This window comes from Anopheles bellator, chromosome 2 (assembly GCF_943735745.2).
Source record: "Anopheles bellator chromosome 2, idAnoBellAS_SP24_06.2, whole genome shotgun sequence".
NCBI lineage: Eukaryota > Metazoa > Arthropoda > Insecta > Diptera > Culicidae > Anopheles > Anopheles bellator.
In genome coordinates, this window is record NC_071286.1 from 68,282,529 (window position 1) to 68,302,908 (window position 20,380).

At 50.9% G+C, this 20,380-nt stretch overlaps 1 protein-coding gene across 3 annotated transcripts; it reads left to right on the forward strand.

The window, feature by feature from the left end:
- The first annotated feature begins 14,920 nt into the window (after positions 1–14,920).
- Positions 14,921–19,234, forward strand: LOC131210354 (uncharacterized). 3 transcript variants are annotated; one of them, XM_058203587.1, is made up of 5 exons: positions 14,921–15,091; positions 17,013–17,078; positions 18,151–18,339; positions 18,622–18,732; positions 18,799–19,234. In XM_058203587.1, the coding sequence occupies exons 2-5, from the start codon at positions 17,018–17,020 to the stop codon at positions 19,026–19,028; spliced, it is 591 nt and encodes a 196-aa protein (XP_058059570.1). In that variant the 5' UTR covers positions 14,921–15,091; positions 17,013–17,017; the 3' UTR covers positions 19,029–19,234. The 3 variants fall into 3 exon arrangements, with proteins under 3 accessions (XP_058059570.1, XP_058059568.1, XP_058059569.1); XM_058203585.1 differs by having other exon boundaries at positions 14,921–15,080; XM_058203586.1 differs by lacking the exon at positions 14,921–15,091 and adding an exon at positions 16,394–16,456.
- Positions 19,235–20,380: the final 1,146 nt, after the last annotated feature.

Below are 20,380 nucleotides of genomic sequence, written 5' to 3' on the forward strand. Positions count from 1 at the left end.
GGGGCCGCAGTCAAGGGCTGCGGGCGAAATATTGAAAACTAGTTGCCGAAAAAACGGGGCGGAAAACTATATCCACTCTTGTAGGACATTTATGGGAAAAGTTGCCACTCACCGGACGAGCTCCTCCCCGATATGGGCTCGATGCTCTCGATACGCCACGGGTGCACTTCCCAGGACGAAGTTCCAACATCAATCCCATCACGCTGTCGGTTAGACGAACGAGGACGACGACGGGGGCAGATAAGCGGACCATCCGGTCTGGCTTGTGACGTGTGTGCCACCGTGGACCGTACCCGGCCCGGCCAGGATATTTGGCTCATTTGCGAACTTTTTCAAAGCCACCCCCGGCCACCGGCGCGCTAGCGGTAATTGTGCGGCCAGAAGTACTCGACAACATTCCCCCATTCAACGGGGCCGCCCGGAGCCAACGGAACGAGCACAAACCAGATTATAGGGATTTGATTCCAGTCATGCTCGACGAATTAGATTGTCGATTGGCAGCGAAAAGTTTGCGCCCATTTCATCTCCAACTCCGGCCCCGTGGCCGCTCGGAAAGACACCTTTCCCCCCCCCGGGGAAAGTTCGATAGTTTCAGCCGGATCAGCCGTGCGCTGGCTGGGCTTCCCGCTCCAGGACCGGGCGCCGGGCGCCGGGAACTTTGGCGGTAATCGAAACTCATCAACTAATTACTTCCTGTTTATGTAGTTTGTTTGGCATTTGCTTTCCCGCGCGGTTCGATGTTCCGTTTCTGTTTTGAAGTCCGCCATTTGTTTTTTTTTTGTCGGTTTCCTATCGCGCCTTCACACACTATCCGTCGGCGCTCCGTTAGGATTCGCGCGTGTTCGATTGGTAGGGAATCTTTAAGAACTTCAACGGCGAACGATCGAACCGTGGAGTGTCCGTGAATGTCCGCGCTTTCGTCCCCGCTCCGCGCCATTTCGCCGTTTATCTTCGAGCTCCACTTCCGGTGGCAGGGCCTCTGGCCGATTGCGATCGGGCTCTTTCATCCGCGCGAGTTTGCCCTTCGCTAGAAGTTGTTCATTTGATTTCGGGCCCAGCCGTCTTTGATGGGGAGTTTTACGAATCGCGCCCACCGAGAACGTTGTGTTCGGTGCGGAAAACTTTACTCCGTCCGGCGAGGGTTCCGTCGAACCGACGTTCAATTAGCAGCCCGAAATAGCAACGATAAGCTAATGAAGAACACACACTGAGCGATGCTCCGGGAATCCGCTTCGGAAACGGGGCACTCCAGTAAACCGGTGTTGCAGCATAATGTAATCCATAAACATGGCATTCGGACGCATTTTTCCCATCATCACCCGGGTGCCCGGATGGAGCTGCGTAGTTCTTAAGCCACAAAGTCGGATGATCTTTTTAAGCCTTTCGCAGCACCACTATGTTGCTAACGTTGCCAGTACGGGTGCTGACTTTTAGAGCCACTCGAAGCACTCGGCAAACCGGGCAAATCTGGGCTGGAACTGTGGGCCTGAGCTGAACCCATTAGGGATTAATTCTTGGAAAATCTATCTTCCAATTTCACTCCTGCAGATGAGTACCGCAGCTATGTTGATAATACATTTTCCACTCACAGCGTGTTGAGTGTTCGGGACATAACATTCAAATGGAGCTAGTTTGTGTTGTAATTCACTAATCGCTATAAAATGGGCGTTCGAAGAAGACACTGCCGACGTCCAAACCAAATGGACACACATCCCGAAAATTCCTGAGAGATGGAACGAAGGCGTTGATGGTAAAAGTGCTCACCTAATATAATTCATCTAGATGAACAGATTTAATACTCCGAAATATTCACGGTTTAACCTCGCAACTCCTTCACCTCGATGTAGTTCGCTTGTTGTGGCCGACTCCGGATACGCTCCGAATCGGACCAGCGGTTAAATTAAAAACTCATTCATTAACATCAGGTGCTCCGATGAACCAATATTGCGAACATGTTCGACGTTGAAACGGAGATGAAAGATTCTCGTTGCCACGGCGAGCCACGGGCCCCGAGAGTTGATGCTTATCTCCCGGGTGATTCGCAACCCTGGCAACGTGCCTTTCCTACGGGTTCCCACGAGGCAAAGACAATCCCCAAAACCGAAAGGGATTGTCTTATGCCATCGGAGAGCAATTTGAAATTCATTCTTCCGGCTTCCGGTCCTGCGGAGGACCCGTTTTTATTGCAACCCCACCGCTTGGGGCTGCTTTATGATTGCATCTTGCCGCTCACATCGGACACATGATGCTGGCCGAGCCGGGCTGGAAGTGGTAACTGTCGTCACGGGGAGGGTGGAGTATTAGTTCCCAGGACCGCTTCCGCCGGAAAGCCGCTTATGAGCGGATCGGTTTTTGCGTTCGTTCCTAGACCAGGTTTACCAGGCGGGGTCGGTGCAGTTGCATTTAATTTAGATGAGTTCCGTTACTGGCAAACGTTATTGACTGGCGGGGGGGTTGCTTGGGGCAGCAGACACAAAGCTTCCCCCCGTTGGGGGTTGTAAGGAAGGCGTAATTGATTGAATCATCTCAAGCATTCCTAACGTTCCAGTGGCTCCCGTCGGTACGACGTTTGCTCTGTGTCCTTAGCCAAGGAAACGGAATGCACGGCTTCATGAGGAGATGCGTCGTTTCGCAATTAAGGACACCGCTTTCGAAGCGGGCTCTGGCCTCAAATCCAATATTCAAATACGGTTTATTATATTATTTGTTTTCGGCAAAATATCGCAAGCACGGAAGCGTACCCCGGGACACAACACTGCGAATATGCTCGGTCGGGGGGGCCTCGGCCATCTTCCATTACAGGGCCCGAGCGGACGCCCGAACCGTCTCATTAACCGTTCGACACGCCATTATTGGTGCGGAAATTTTGGTTTCAGTCTGGCCGTTTTGCCCGTGTTTAATTTTATATCGTTATAATTATCGGTCCACGGGCCGGGCCACGGGTTACGGGATGGCGGGCGGGCGGTCGGGCGGCCGGGGTCCCGGCGTATTTTCCTTCGGTGCATGCGGTTCGCTGCATTTCGCTTGTTTAATGAGTTAAATCAAAAGCAACTCAACTCGAGCCTGCCCAGAATACACATCCCACCGCACACGCATTCCGTTAGCAGGGAACCGGGAAAAGACGGCGCAAAGGTGTGCGGGGTCGATGGAATTTCCCGTTCGTTTTCCTTGTTGGTGGTGCAGCATCATCAGCACACACTCGCCGGGGCTTCATCAGCAGCATCGAGTACAGTGGGAGCGATGATTGCGAACCACCCATTAGGACCGACCGTGTCCGGCCGGTTTTGGTACGGATCGGACTGGGTTCCGATCCTGTGGGGAGAGGAGGCTCATTTCCTGCTGCTGCTGCTGCCTAGGCGTCTAGGGGCGAGAATAAATTGAAGGGGACAAGATTATTTATATCGATAGATATCCACGCTAACCCGCCGGTGAGCTCGATTGGCCACCGCACTAGGGCTCGGTTTCCCGAAAGGATCCCCAAAAGGGTTTAACAATATTTTCCAAACCGACCACTTTGGTGGGAAAAATTCGAAGCAATGTGTAAACATGGAATGCTCATCAACCACTTACGTTGAACTTTGGAACTTTATTAAAGTTCCTTTTTTTCAATGTTCATTTTCATGAACGTAAGCTTTTCTGGAACGTCACTGTAACGAGCTAGATAATTTGCTGCGTAGATAGTCGCTATCGGGTGGTGGGATTTTATATTCCGGCGAGCGGCTCAAGTGCCCGTGCCTGAACCTGGCACACCCGGTAGTGTCCTTTTATCTTGGTACAGGGCACGCTGAGTCATTTCCACACTAAGGGCAACCTTCTGCCCACTGGCCACCGGTCCTTGTCGTTATTATTAGCAACGGGCAGCAGCAGCAGTTTCCCATCCGGGCCCAAAGTGGGAAGGTACTGCCATCAGCGATGCTCACCGCATCGTACGCACACCGCACTCTGATAAACCGAACGCATTCAAATGTACTTTATTATACCGGGGGATGCCTCGGCTACGCATCTTCACACCCACCGGACACCGTGCCTCTCTTCTCCCCGGGGGTGGGTGGCCCCTGGGTCTCGGGGCAGGATGTTTTAGTTTCGGTCCAGTGACTTTCCCGAAGTTCGTTTGAGTGGAAAAGTTCCCCACGGACGTGGCCCGAGGCCCGGGCACACCCATAATCCATGTGTCCTTAATTGATCCTCTCACGGTTATCCTTTCGCCGGACGACGACGGAGACCGGAAAAACGGGAACCATATTTTATATTCGCAACCCGGCGAGAGATTACCCGGGAAAGCCCGGAGGGTCGGCCAAGCACCAACATGGCACAACCCCTTCATCAATTACTACCCCTAGCGGCTTTCCGAAACAATTAGACATCCATTCTCACACAGCGCACAGCGTGACAGCGTGCCACGCCACCCAAAAGTCCTTGCGATTCATCACGGCGACCCACATCCGTCGGCAGCACCGATCGATTAGTTTGCGTGTTTGGGTTTACTTGGCTGAATGATGGCATCCGTTTGGCCAACGTTCGGTGCACGCCGAAAAGAAAGCTTCAATCGATCGCTCCGCCATAGGACACTTATCGAGAGGCCTTCGGGGTCCGCAGGGCCAAGAAATGGGGTCGGTCAACCGATCCGGACGGGGCAGATTTGTGACGGGTGGATGATAATCTTCCCCCGGATCCGGATCGGAGGCCCGGTTTCCGATCGGACCTTCTTCGGCGGCGTTCGGCGGATTGCATAAGTTCGGTGAAGCGTACAAACGCGTGAATCGTCGTTCGAATGTGTCACAAGCGGATTTAAGAAATCGAGTTTCTGGGTTCTCTCCAAAATCAGCGAGGTGTGGTCCCCCCTTCGTGGCGTACACTTTAAGCCATCAATCTACTTTAATAAGTTTGGTGGGAGCGATCGAAGAAATCCCATTCATCATCCCATTGGGCTTTGCCAAAAGGCCTAAACGGTCAGGGTCTTGGCGCAAGGGGAGGGAAGCATCGGGAGGAATCACACTTTTTCCCCGAAGAAGTTTAATCAGGCAGCCGGGAGTCTTTGAAGGCTTTCGAATGAAGGCTCGGCGCTTTATCAATTCGCTCACTCGCAAGAGATTAATTAGCCACCGATTAGGGAGCATCAGCAGTCGAACTTTGTCCAACTCCGAAGTGGTTGACGGAAGACCTACCCGGGGACGTCAGTCAGTCAGAGACTGATTTTAAATTCATTACGGACCAGTTGACGAGCCAATACGGCCCCATTCTGTCAGCGACAATCATCTCATCATCTCTTGATAGTTCGCCTTTGGCGAACGACCTGGTAGCGGAGAACCATCGCCATCCAGCCGAAGATGTTTACCGCATAACAATTCTCGGTGCATCGCCGATACAAAACACGGGTGCTCGGTGCCGAAAGCATCGTGACAAAGTTTGGCGGTTCGCGAGAATTGCTGCAGGAAAGAAATCACGCCCCGGCAAAAGGATGCACGAAGCGAAATAGTCACCGTTCGCGGCATCAGGAGCACGGCTTCCCGAGCCGAGCCCGAGGAACGAAAGTTTAATTTCATCAAAAGTCAAAAGTAATTTTTAGTTCACTTCACACAAGCATTCCCTCTCGCCCTCGCCAGCGTCGTCGTCTGGCCAGTTGAGGGTGGTTTGTACGACAGTTTTTCATTAAACTTTTTCCCGCTTGAATTAACTTTAGCCACCTCCCGGCTCCGGTGGGGTTGCCGGCATGTCGGGCTGAGCGTACCGGCCTCGCCAGGCCGTTACTTATAGCAAAGTTCTCCCCCCAAAGCGCCACGCTCGCCTTTCGCCTTCGGAAAGGACCGTTTTCCGTTTTTAGCTCTCATTTAGCTCTCAGACGAAAGAAGAAGGCAAAAACGGGTGACTCCAGGGACACGAAACCCAGCGCAGGATGATTTATAAACTATCCACCGGCCACCGACGTTACTTTTCGACTCCGCCGGTCTCCAAGATTCCAGAGGGAATCCCCCGGCCCGGGCCGGGCATCGTGCCGGGGCGCCATCGTTCACAAATCGCATGTGAATTTGGCATCAAGCATTAAACCGGCGGAGCTTTTATCGTTCGTATCACTCATACTTTGGAGAGTCGGAGGAAAGTTTCCTTTAAGGCGCACACCGGGCCCAGACAAAGTGCTAACACCCAGAAGGGCCTTCGCAGCCCTTCGGGGCGCTTCTTATGGATGGTGGAGGTGAGTAAATAAATTCGTTCCGACTTTGGGGGGAGATCCTTCTAGGACTCCTGGAAAAAGGTGTAATTCATTATCATCGATGGAGGATGCTCCGGGCGACTTACTTCATTGCGCGTGGCCTCCATTTTTCCTGCGACGGCGACATAAAGTTGATTTTAATCAAGCCAAATGGCGATATCTTGGCTTCTCGGCGTGAACTTTGCATGGAGCAGCGTCTGGAGCGAACGATGGTAAACTCGAATCTCTGAGCTCAACGGAGCGTGCAACAAGTTCAACAGTGGCCCATACGTGCCTGGCAGCGACGGGAGCATAAACTTGACGAGCTCACGCTCATAACCCACCGGCGGATTCACGATAATGAGCACACTAACGTTAGGCTCTTTTAACACCCTTCAGACACTCGCTGGCTGGCTGGCTGGCGAGACACAAAGAGAAGCAAAAGTAGTGCCCCTTTTTCCGACAACGCCGTGGATGAGTTTGCCACTCGGATTCTGACTGACAGACGACGCAGGATTCCGAAGTTACGTTAGATTTTGTTGTCGCTTTGCTAAATTAATAACGCTCGTCTCCGTTCTTCGGGGCTGCCAAGGATGCCGTTCGAGGGAAAAATGGTGCACGATATTTTTGAGAAACTGTGATTTTGGAAAAAAAACATAAATTGTTAAACTTTCTTCGAAATCTCAAAACCGAAACCCCTAAACGATTAGTTGTGCTTCGTGTCACTTAGCTCTTTAGATGCCCTGCGTTGTCTAGCCCTCGACCACGCTGGAGTGGTTTTTGATCAATCTAACTTCTCGAGTGGCGCTCCGGACCGCTGGGTTGGAGTGAAATGTGCCACCGAAGCGTTGACTGGCGTCGCTGCTGAAGAACTTTCAATAGTTCTTAATTTGTTTGACCAAACACTGTGCGGCTATCTCGTTGACTGCAATCCACAGCACATCCGCGATCGATATTTGAGCAACTTTCTCAACTCGATTGTGGTAGATATGAACTGCAACGGTCGGATGAAGAGCGATTTCGTTACAAGTTCATCTTATAAATGAATAAACTCCACACAAGATGATCCTAAGCCAGATGGCGATCGTTTGTTTTATCCTTCCGGGCAGCCGAATGCTATAGAGAGCAGTTACTGAATGTTTCCAAACTTAATTTACACGTTCAGCTACTAACATTGGTAAGTTGCTACTTTCGCTCACAGATCCCAAACTTCAGCCCGCAAATCGAAATATAATAAGTATTATTTGCTCCAAAAAATGGCCAAGCCTCGTACGCTGCACGGGCGCCTTTCGATTTTGCCCGGGCCGTAAACGGCAGCAGAACTTAGCCAACCGCAACCGAAAATCATCCCGCCGGATGCATGTTTCCGCCCGAGACGGGATAGGCGAGAGCGAACCGGGATTCCCTTGACGCCGGTCGTGCAGTGCGAGTCGTGCGCCGAAAGGAAATGATATTTGTGCAAAAAGGACGACGGCAGCTGCATGCTGACGATGGTACGAACGCACCAGAGAACGAACGCCGGCGAGCAGCAGCAGCATTGGTTGCAATCGCAAACGAACATCAATAATAGATCGAACTTGACTTTTGCTGCTTCTACCTCGGCGTCCGGCTTCCCGACCGTCCCGAGAGATGGTCAAATTCCATTAGCGAATTACTGTTTGGCCGTGGAAAAAGTGCCAATTTCCGACCACCGCCACCGTAGCTTCGGTTCGTCCTGCGCCGGGCACGGAACTGATGCTTCTCAATTGCATCAGCAACGCAACGAGCGAGGCGATAGAACCTCAGGCTGACGTGCGACACCACAATGCACTTGCACTTTGGCAAGTTGCATTTTGCGTATCGCTGGCGCTGGTAGGTCAAATTCGAGTCGAGTCTACATTCGAGCAGCCGTTCCAGGCGTGGACATCTGGATGAGAGCGCCTGCAGGTAGCAATGAATTTTTTGTATCCCGCTCACCGAAAAAAATGGTTCACTTAATTTGATAAGTCCAACGCGTTTCTCGCGGACAGATCGAGGCTAATTGGAGTGGCGTTGGTCATTTCGTTGGTTGGATCTGCGCATTAAATAAATGGCGTAGAAAACTCTCCGCACACTTAACCACTGGCCGTAGGTTAATGTTCGATTTGGGGCGCTCAAAATCCGGCCCTTAAACTCTGGAACTATTCACAGCCCACCCCAGCTCCCGAAAATCCGATCCGAGTCCCGGAAACCACAACCTGGAGCACCAACAACAGAGGAAGGATTCGGACGATTCAGTGATTAGTGTTTTAGTGCCGCCTGTGGCTGCTCACCGGGCCAGCCAGCCCGACATTCACCGGAGCTAATGTGCCATAAACAAACTACGAAAGGAACTACGGGAAACTTTGGAACCACAGCTCCGTGCTGGGCGCCCAAAAATGCAGCGCCCAAGCTAAAACTTTACCATCGCTCAAACGCTGCAACGGGCCGTGTTTGCTGTGTTGTAAAACTGTATGTAATCTATTAAACAGATTACTTCACGGTCCACCGGTTCTGGAAAATCAACAGTAAATCAACCCCCGGTCCCCGGCACGGACTCGAAATCGGAGGTACTTAGGTTAATTACAGCGCTGGCGAACGGGTTGCCAGTCGGTGTTCCGGTGTCCTGCGCCGCATCGGGACCATCGGGAGATTGGCCATCGATTTCGCTCGCGGGAATACACTCGGTGATAAGTGGCACGAGTTTCCGCCACTGCAATCAGTGATATTGTTTCCCAAGAAGCGCCATTCCGCGCTGAGCTTGTGTCGTCTTCCCACTCGGGGTGAGATTTGGTAAATTATAAATCTTTATTTGCTCAGCCACCCAAATCCCGTGGCCCAAGTGGTCCCAAAATTAAAATCTTCTTCACCGTTCGTCGGCGCAAATTTTCCGAAGTTTCTCTTCCATGCGTAACTTCCCATCCAGTGGACTGGTGCTCCGTCCATTTTGTGGGCCCGAGCAAACACCCGCAACGGTGTCCCGGTGTCCTAGACACTGGGTGGCGCCGTTAATTGCTACCAGCAGCAGCAGCAGATCGACTCGCAATTTGTAACCGAGCGTCTGGCCGAGGAGCTGAGCGTGCCATTCCGGGCGAGATGGTGGCGACGGTTTTCACACCGTCACCATCGGCACCCGAACCCATCGATTGCCCTCCCCGGTAATGTCCTACCAATGGATGGCCGGGCGGGCCGGGTCCACCTATTCAAACAGCGTTCCCGGACCCCCGATTGCCCACCCGGAGAAAGTTCTTCAATCGGAAAATGATGCGAATCATTTGAATAATTTGATCACGATCATTCAACCGGCCGGGGCACCGGGGTGGAATGTCCGCCGAAAGTGAATCGCCGCGAAAAGCAAAAAAATGGCGAAGAAAAGGGCGGAAAAAGCTAGTCCACCAGGAACAGGGACAGCGCAAATGGGAGGAAAAATTTCTAAATCGATGCAAATGAGTTCGACACCGAGCGAGAGGTTTTTGCTTCGCGAAAGATTAGCTGAAAATTTTTGATTACTCGCCAGGACGACACTTGACCGGTTTCGGTTTCGTCCCTTTTTTGGGGAGCCTTTTTGTGTCCAATTTATCACACCATTCGGTACGGTACATTCGCGTTGGGAAAATTCCTATTAAGACGATTGAATCTTCAAGTTTCGTCGATCAACGATTCGCTCAATGTACGAAGAGTGATCAAGCAATAAAGTCCGCTTTAATATTGAGCGGAAAGGTCTTATACGGTCATCAATATTTATGTTGTCCCTTTTAATAGAATACTTCGGGCGATATTATTCCCTTGTGGGTGAGATTTTTGTACGCGATTCGAGATTCTTCGGCGATTAGATCCTAATCATCGAAGCCAGAAGACATGACTAAAATGGTAGGAGGTTCTTTTCTGTAAGATTTACTTTTTTAACATTTATTTCTATGAGGATTTCTAAGAATTGCTATTGACAAAGATTATCAATTTTTACGATTATAATTTTCCTTAATTTAATTCGACATGCTAAAGAATATACAGAATGTGGGAACATTTCTTTAAAATAAGACCAACAATACGACAAAATGTTGCAATCTGTTCGCGACACGATTCCAAACAGAACATAACTAATTTTAGAGTCAGAATCTTCGCAGATTGCGAAATTTGAAAACTCGAACCACACTTTTCGAACACACATCGGCCACAGCACGGAAAGAGCTCACAAAGTTAGTCCCACAACAAATGGAGTCAATAAAATCAAAACTCACTTTAAAACCGGACCCAAAACTGGGCGATCGAAACAAAACGGAAAGTAGTTGAAGTGCGAAGAAGAAAAACCAACCCTCCCGGACCAACCCCGAAAAGAGCCCAACCCACCCGGGACAACGCGCCACAAATATTCTCAATTCCAATATCATTCTCAATTAAGCTAAATTATTATTTGGCCCATCCGGTGGCCCAGTGCCGATGTCCCAACCCATGGGCCATGGGCCATGGGTTGGGTTGGGAAAATAGATAGCAAACAGCAAACACATCCTGGCGCCCGGGTGTGGCGACCACCCGTGCTCCGAGCTCCCATCCCCATCAGTTACGGGGCAAATTTTCCGTTTGTTTCGCCACTAAACCATAAGTAGATTTATGGTTAGAATTTAATTGAAAAATTTGGAAATTTATTCCGAACACCGGCAGGCGGCAGAAGCAACAACGGTTGGGCCGCTGTCCGGGGGGCTCCGGGTCTCCCGGCCTAGCAAAGCGTCGTCCCAGCGGCAACGACGACGACGACGACGAAGTATTCAATAAACACTCCACTCGAAACTCTCCTGAAAGGGACCACTGATTTGTGAAACAAACCTCGACCCGAAAATTGGTTTCCAGTGGATCGTGAAGCAATGGGGGCTGATGGGTTTCTTCATCACTCCGTTGGCACCGGCTGGCTGGCTGGTGGGACTCCTTCGGCCGACCACTTGAACGGCGCTCCGGAACCCGGGGACATCGGTGGGCACATTAAAACAGAACCGACCGGAGGGAGCATTCCAAACTAAGTTTGGGGGTAGTTTTATAATTGATGGTTCAGAACGTTCGGAATCGGAAAAATAGGACAGAAAACAACGGAACTATCTCTCGGGTACGTCAAGCGTGGCGTTCTGTCACGTTTTCGGCCATTATTATGCTGATAGAGTTGGCAAACGCCGACCCGAGGGGTGCGTAAATTGGGTCCAATCACAAATAAGAAGTGAACTTACCGGCCAGCCACAGCCTGGTGCCCCGCACGTTTACGGCAACCTTTAAGAGTGGCGAGCCGTACCATCGCCTCGATGTGGACCACGGCAGGGGCGCGTTACTGGATTTGGTTACATAGGGAATGTCTTCTTCGGGCAGCCTTGGCCCAGAAACGCGCGGCGATCGTAAGGCGCTGCGGTAAGCGCCAGCTCCGCTCTAATTATTTCGATCAGTAAACGCCGTGCGTCCGTTTAATTCGTTGTGATTTGCATCGTGAGTTTGGCGGCCATCCACGTGCGCTCACCAAACAATGGCCAACAAACGTGCCGACTGTGGGCATCGTTAAAATCTACTCCGAAGAAGCCCCGCACGCACGGTATCTGGTACGACCGGGCAGACCAAGTTTTGTAGAAAGAACGAAATTAGACAACACGATTGAATCTAGCGAACTGATCCGATTTAACGGCACGTTGAGCGCACGGCACCCCGCTGAGACGCTCGCAACACGGCAGAGATCTCATTTTGATTCGATTTCCGACTCCTTCCGCCCAGGACCCGCGAGCTACCCTGTGTTTTCTTCTAATTAAAACTTTCGCTACCGATCGGCGAAAGTCCTATCCGGAAAATCCGGACACATCGCACCGGGGATTGGGCGAGTAATCAGTAACAGATAAACGCGCACGGTTCCACAAGATGTGGACTCTGCCAGCACGCCAGACACACGGTTCCGGTTGCAGATCCTGGCCCCGCTGTTTGGAACCGGCGCCGGGGCCAACGCATCACAATGAGCGCCATAGAAACAATCGTTTTCTCACCTTCGACTTCGACACTGACGTTTCGCTTCCATTCGGGTTCTAATTTCTCCGGTTTTTCTCGGCGCCTAGGAGTGATTGACGGCAATCGGCAAGGGCACACATGGCGCTCTTCAAACGATAAAGGAGCCGTTGGTGTCGTTTGTGCACAGCAAACACCTACCCGATCGGATGCTTCCGTTGCGCTCTCGGAGGACGACGGCAAGAACGGCTGCAAACAGCATCGGAACATCTTTGCGCATGGTAAATATCGATATCGAACGCGGAACGCACGTGTTTAAGACAGCCGGGGAAAAGGAGACCAGCGCACTTCGACATCGGCCGGCATCTGCCAATGAAATGGTGTCCAGCCATGCGGCATAATCGATTTGTTGGAGGCGTGTGGCCCCTGATTGACAGCGTGCACTGCAACACTTGTTAAGTGGTGCACTTTTCTACGATGCAACGAAATGCAACTGATAGAAATTAGTCAACCGTTTGGACACATGAACCCTCTGTTGGGTTTTATTTTTCGAACTACAAAACGGAGGGCATCATTTGAGCTTTGGAAAGTTTTAGCAGCAGTAAATTATGTGGGGTCGTAATATGATCCTTGAAAATTTTCTTAATAGTTAGAGCATAGTTTCATCTCAATTGAATTGTAGAATATTTGATTAATTAGGCTAGAAATAAATCCATTGTTTTCTCGGTAGATGGCTGTACTGATCGATATCTCTTACAGTATCGATCATACAGTTTCTAATTTATGCTCGTTGATACTTTACACTTTAAAAAATCCGTCAATAACGACCAAGACTTCTATAAGAGATGCATTATGAAGCTACCTTTAAAATAGTAACAAATTATACAGCAAAACAGGGTATGTTTGATGCCAATCGGACCTTCGGAAACATCTTAAATAAAGTTTTGAATTTGACACAAAAATATTTAATTTATTTTTAGTCGAACTCTGTACCTAGTTATATTCAGCAAGATGTCTCGGTTAGGTCTGTAAACATTATTCAATTCATGGCTCTTTGGTAAATTGTGCCTAACTCGTAATGTTAAGAATAATTTTTGCGTTTGTCATTCTATGAAGTTGATCACTTCACTCGATCACGACACGACCGCCAACCAATCACAGATGGAGAATTGATTAGGATTTAGTAAACGACCAACTATAGAACACAAAAAGAAAAGCATCAATAAAGGACACGTCCAGCAATAGACCACAAACTTTCCCACATCCGACAACCGAGTGTGGCCAGAATAGGGCATCGGCGGGGTGGAGAATAGAAATAGTTAAATCAAGATAATACGGCTCACCCCATTCTTTGAGATAAAAACAGGGGAATAATATAACCTGCGAATGTTTACTTTATTTTTTAAATTGTTTTGTATAAACATGTTTCCTGCGTGCTGTTTTCTGTTCTGTATTCTGTATTCAACAGGAGTAATTTATAAAATAGAGCTTCATTATTTAGCAAGGATTTTAAACCTTTTTAGTAACAATCACCTTTTTCTATACTTTTACAGCTTTGTGTAAATTTAATGTTTATTTGATAGTGTGGGTTAATGACGATGAGCTACTCAAAACTAAGAAAATCCTAAAAACCATCGTAGAGCAACTTCCAGTTTCTCATTTTCAAACATAACGTAACATCGCAACAAAGATCGCCTCGGAAGCTGAGAGAAAAAGAGCTCTAGAGAGAGAGAGAAAGACAGAGAGCACCATCAATGCAATGTTGCACGCAACGTGCCGGATCGTGTGGTTTGAGTGTTCGGACAGTGTTGCCAGGGAGATCGTTTTTCGAATCGAATTAATTCAAACACATTTTCAAATTCCGTTCTAAAGCCAACACTTTTGCTTCAACGATCGAGCAAAAAAAAAGGAACGATTTGACCTTTTCGCTCCCCCGGCTGTCTGGTACTCTCGATTGAAGTACGCGTTTGTGTCCTTGCGCCACCTCGTTAACGGGAACCACATTTCGGGCCCGTCAAAAGCACATTCTAACAGGCTTTGCCAGAACCGAACCACCCACTCCGTGGACGATCTTGGGAAAGGTGATTGTATGATCTCATCTTGGAAGGCCGCCCCAGACGGATTGGACACCCCCCCGCCGGCGGAGTCAGAATCCGAAAGGGAACCTCTGGGGTTGGCCCCCGCCGAAAAACAGACAAACCGCTCGATTGTATTCCGGTGCGGTTCCATCCCCTCAACGAAGGAAGTGGCTTTAAAAAAGTGGCAACAACCGTTGGCAGTGGTCGAGACGGGCCAGAACGCGGGCCCGCGAAGGCCGCGGGTTGGCGGCGGCGGTGGTGGTTCGGTGCGAATCACCTCGTAGAGCACGCACGCGCACGCAACTCGGGCGATGGTTCCCTAGGTGGCGGCGGTGGCGGTGGTGGCGTTGGTGGCCCGTTCGTGTGCCCTGTTCCGACCGTCGAGTCGAGGGTCAGTCCGCGGAGAGATCCCGCGAGTCGCGAGCGCAGCGTGTGATCGTGAGCTCGATCGCTCGGCCAAGAGCCCACGGCGAGAGAATTAGAAGGGAAGAGAAGCTGAGCCCCCAGACAGGCCCCAGAGCCTGTCAGGCGAGAGAGAGAGAGCGCGTTCGACGGCAGCGTTTTTGCTTCTTCAGTTACAACATAAAGAGACAGCAATGAGACGGCGCGACGGCGGTCCACCGTGGCCACCGCGCGGCCACATTGTGAATCAGTGTATGTCGACGGCTGCGCGCGTTCGGAAGAAGTCGTCCTGCCCGGCTGCTGCTGCGCTATCCGTCTGGAGCCTGCGGGGAGTGTGCTATGGTCAGAACCGTCACGCCGACGGTAGTAGTGTTTAGTGCTTAGTGGTCTCTAGCCAGTGCCGTGCCCGTGCTCTGATGCGCCCTCGGGTACACCCCAGCCACCCGAAAAAGGTATCGGAACCGTGTGCGCGATTGTGAGTCTCTCTGAGGACGCCCCCGGGCATCTAATCTCACCCAGTGAACAATTTTGAGTTCCCCGGCGTTTTCTCAGTATGGAGCATCGAGTCGCCAACGAGTCGCCAACGAGTCGCATTCGAGTCGCTGGAGTATTTCGTTCATAGATAGGCCCATACTGAGAAGGCCTAGTTACTCGATGGCAGACTTTGGCGACTCGATTTTTTTTCCCGAACCTGCCCCTTGTCTCCCTCTCTCCTGTGTGTCCCCTCTCTTTCTTCGTTTTCTTTCTCCCAATTCCCCCTAGCCAAAATAACACACGGTTGGTTCCGTTTCGAAGCGTATATTTTCTCTCTTTTTTCGGTTCGCGTACACTCTTCACACTTCACTATAGCGGTCGTAGCAATTTGGTGCGTCGACAATATCACTTGTTGTTGACGCCGTAGACACGTTGAAAAATGTTTTGCGTCCCTGTTGAACATCTGAAACGAGCAAAGCGAAAACATTTCAACATTATTTGATTGTCAGTGAATACTGTCCACTAAACTTACCTGGATTATTTCTATCAGGATCACACGCGATAGAACGAAGAACACTTGCACGCACTTGACTGGAGCAAAATCGACTGCCCGATCTCTCTCGGACTTATAATTTTTACTCGATCTCGCTATCTCTTTTTTTGTATTCCTCTTCCTTTCGCTCGTCTGTTCGTCTTCGCGTTCGCATGGCCCCTCGGCTCTGAAACCCTACCCTCCCTGTAAATGAAACCACCAAGCTAGCGCGTGAAACTCCCCCTCTCCCTCCTTTCCTCCCCTTCCCTCCGGTGCTACCTACGAGCTCGCCCCGATGAGCCGGCCCGCTCGTTGCAGTGAACGTCGCGCTCGCCCTCTCTCGTCCTCGTCGCAGGCAGAGGGGCGTTCGATCTCACTCGCCTCAGCCTTCCTCCGCCGCGTCGCAGGCAGAGGGGGTGGCTCGGGCTCTCAAAATTGTTCACTGGGCAGGACTGGCCCCAAGAACGTACGCTGGGCGCCGAGCACAATGGTGGACCCGACAAAGGCCACTTCTATGCGCCACCCCACCACGTCCCCCCCACCCCCCTCGCCCTGGCCAACGTTCTCTCACGTTTCGGTGCTTGACATTTACACCGATCGGACGCCTTTTGCTTCGGTTTTCCTCGACTTCGCCCTGGCGGCCTCGCTCAGCTCGCGCGCTCTCCTATTGCTTCCCGTCCCGTCGGGGCCGGGCGCGCCGGGTGGACTTTGTTTGGTTTTCGCAACGGCCACCCGCCCGCTCCAGTGTTGGGGCGGCGATCGGGGAGTGTGCGCCACGAATTAGAGCCTCCCGCTGCGAATCGCCCGCGGAATCGGATCGAGGTAACGCGCCCAACACAGCCAGGGTCGAGAGGCCCGTGTGTCCGTTTGTGTGTCCGTTCGTGTGCCCTAATGTGGGTGTGTCGTGGTGCATTAATCATACGGCACAGGTAAAAGGAGCCCGAGAGAGCCTTAGGTCAAGCCCCGTCTCGATGGTCCCTTCCCCGTGCACGGTGATACTCTGTGAAGGGATCGGTCGTCGCCGTCGCCGTTCGGCGTTCTCCCGCAACATTGCGCGCATCTTACCACAACATCATCCACAACATTAAAGCGGCGCGCGCGCAAAAGTAAAAGTTGTTTGCGTGTGCACATGCAAAGTTAGATAATAGCAATCATCTTCGTTACATCTCCATCCGGTAACATCTGCCGTTTGCGGTGGACATCGGCCTAAACTGATGCTCGGTGTGCAAGAGTGTTTGTGGTGATGCTGTGCTCCCTTTCGAAACAAACGCGCAAAAAACCCTCAGCGCTCAGCATAAAGTGATAAATAACCGGAACGGCGCGGTGCCATTCTACAGTGTTTATTGCCCCGTTTTTTTCGCCTTCTACTCCGATTTAGGTAAAATGTTGTTTCGGCGAACGAACTCGGTGGTGCTGCTGATATGTGGATGCCTGCTAATTATAGGTAAGCTGCCCGCTGCCCACCGTCGCTCCGGGTCCGCGGTTGTATAATCGCACCCCGTTCGCGTGGGGCTTTTGGTAGGAAATCTTCAGCAAATGTCGCGCGCTGGTGTGAAGTAGTCCCTCTCGCTTCTCCCGCTTAGGCGTGATTTATGTTTTATGAGACCCCTCCGTCACACACGGGTGGCCTTGTGTCCGGTGTTGAGGATCGGCGTCGGCAGCGTCGTTGCAGCCGTGTCGGTACTCGCACGTGGCCCAATAAGTCCCGCAGAGTCCGTGATGTGATCGCCGACTTTGATGTTTGTTAATTTGCAGTTAAAGAAGTTAAAAAGAAAAAACGTATCCAAAAGTGAACATCGAGAAAAGAAACCTCAATTTCGGACTCTAAATAGTGAAAATGGAGGCTCGGTTCTCAAAACGTATCGCTCTTTCTGAGCACTCGTGCGGACCGCTTGACCCACGTGCTAGTTACGTGGCTCGGCATAGGTGTGGCTGGCTGGACCGACGCGAGGCTGGACCTCGGCTGACTCCGAGATCATTGATTTTGCCTTTTTATTAGCCGACGCCCCCAAATTGGGGTCCGAACGGATCCGTCACTAATTGCCGGAGGCCCCCCCGCTATGATTTTGCATATTTAATTCTGGTAGGCCCGCCCGCCACCTAATGCCATACAATTAGTAGTATTATCATTATTAGTATTATTAGCAGTATTCGTTGCCTTCTGGAGCACGCGCCCGATAAACCCCGGGGGGGGGGTTTCACTAATTCCGTATTTATGGTGGCTAACGAAGAAGCTTATAAATCAATTAAAAACACAGACAGGGCCCGCGCTTTGCGTCACGCGTGTTAAAGATGCGTGCCAGCCGGCGGCGGCGTGAACTAAGCTTTGATTTATGGCTCGTCGCAATGGGCCCCGCGAACGGAAGTCCACTTTTAACCCCGCTCGGGGAGGCCACCCCGGTTCACATAAAACCCCCCAAAAACGGTCCGGGCCGGCGCCGGGGCCACATGGTTCGTAAAAGAGTTTTTAATGACACGTTCGTCCCATTGTTTGCGCACACGATCTCCGATCTTAGATGGCCATGAGGAGAAGAGCCGCAGCAAACGGGGGCGCAATGCGCGAACGTCCAACACGCCGCAGACGGTGAGCAGCGCGGAACCGAGCCAGGACCTCGACGGCCAGCAGGATGTGACGCCGGTCATACCGCCCGGCTTCCTCAGCCCCTCGGTGCAGGAGTACCTCGAGCTGGGCAAATCCATCCCAGGTAACGGTTTCAATTAAGACACCCCAGATTGATCGGACGATGGGCTCCCAAATTCCTTAGCTGACCATCATCCTCATCGTGATCGTCACCGGGCGAACTTGTTTCGTGAGCATCTCGCCATAAAAGCCGGACCGAGCGACTGCGACACACTCGTTTGGCTCATCGTTATTTAAATTTGAAGCGAAACAAGTTCTCCCGGTTGTTGGCACGCGAAGGACAGCCGTAGTTTGAGCGGGTTGCTAATATTTTTTGGGCATTTCGCCCCCCAAAAAACCGGCACAGGTCGACCCGGCACCGATTATCCAATCCTATCGGCGATTCCGTACACCAACTTCTACTGCGACGAGCAGGAGTACCCGGGCTTTTTCGCCGACATGGACACGCGCTGTCAAGGTGAGTGTTTCCCGCGGTCTGTGGCCCTGCGAGGGAAGGTTTTAATCCGTCTGTTCCCTCGCCCAGGATGGCACTACTGCGACATCGACGGACGGCAGGCGACGTTCCTCTGCCCGAACGGGACCCAGTTTTCGCAGGCCGTCTTCGTGTGCGATTGGTGGTTTAACGTGCGCTGCGATCTGTCCCCGCGGCTGTACAGCATCAACGCCCGGCTGTACCAGCGGCCCAAGTTCAACCCGACGCAACCGCACCGCGTCATCACGAGGCAGCTGGTGGACGAGATCTTCAACGTCTGAACGGCAACGGATTGTTTGGATCGTATTTATTCCGCGTTTCGCATTCGACCGCAATGAGAGGCCTGCACTGAGCGGCACCACCACCCTTTCCAGAACCATCCCCCCATCGTATTTAAGTGTAAAAACCGTGGCTTTACCCCCGTTATCCCGTTAAAAGCTGTACTTTGCTAGACCGTTCAACAACCGTGCGGATGTTATTATTATATACAAAGAAACACATATTTAATGTAATAAAACGTGTAAATAATCGTACACCATCAAGCGCCCGACGTTGTTTTGTTTTCCCCACTTTCATTCTTAGGCCGAGCGAGCAACGAGAGTAATTCATAATTCGCCACGTCTGAAGCGCGTCGATACGCTTCGCTTTGCTTCGCAATCTTGCAGACCGAAAATGGCGTTTACTGTTTTCTGGCTCGAACTGAGGCTTTAAAATTCCGACCATGAGCCCCAGGTGGACTACGGATCCTCTAAAATAAAAGACCTTTACACTTTGACTCTAATCCAGCGATAATGAATGGCCTAGTTTTGCCCTTATGAGGCCGAAATAAAGCATGGCCCACTTAGGTTTTAAGCATGGCAGCTGAGGTTTTAAGATCAATCGAGGCAACTCCTGGACTTTAGGTTCGGGATATTGCAAAAAATATGGGACCAGCAAAAGTACTGCCCGGGAGATCTGTCTACGAAGAGGCTACTGTTTTTTCCTTGCATGTAAGCATCCAAACACGTCACTTACACAAAATTTAGTCACTGAAACACGCGCTTCTAGTTGTACGAGAAGGTTCTGACGAGGTACAAAGGATGCTTGCTTATGGACGACGAAACATACGTGAACTTTGATTTTGGACGGCTTCCTGGACCAAAATTTTATCTCGCCACGGCACGGGGAGATGTCCCCTCCAAGATCAAATTTGTATTCGCCAATAAATTTGCACAAACATTAATGATATGACAAGGAATTTGCACCTGTGGACAGAAATCAAGGTTTTCATCACAAACACGTCGATGAACTCAACTCTATACCAGGAAGAGTGCCTCAAAAAGCGAATTCTATCAGTTATTAAGTCACACAAAGGTCCGGTAAAGTTTTGGCCTGATTTGGAAAGCTGCCACTATAGCAGGGATGTCGTTCTGTGATACTTTTACAATAAGGTGGATTTCATCACAAAGTTGAGTTGAAGAAGACTGAAAACGTGATGCGGAATGCTGCAGAGATGGCGAGAAATTGGATCAAATTAGCCGCTGAGGTGGACCAGAAGATTGTGCAGAAAATTATCGCGTGCATTCCAAACAAAGTTCATGATTTCATCCGATGACCGACATAATAAATTTCTGAAATTTTTCTCTCAAAGTAC

Bases quoted from the DNA above. Each gene is read 5' to 3' on its own strand.
- LOC131210354 (XM_058203587.1), top strand. From the start codon at position 17,018: ATGTTGTTTCGGCGAACGAACTCGGTGGTGCTGCTGATATGTGGATGC. The intron at 18,340-18,621 runs GTAACGGTTTCA...AAACCGGCACAG, and splicing joins GCTGGGCAAATCCATCCCAG to GTCGACCCGGCACCGATTAT. The intron at 18,733-18,798 runs GTGAGTGTTTCC...TCCCTCGCCCAG, and splicing joins CATGGACACGCGCTGTCAAG to GATGGCACTACTGCGACATC.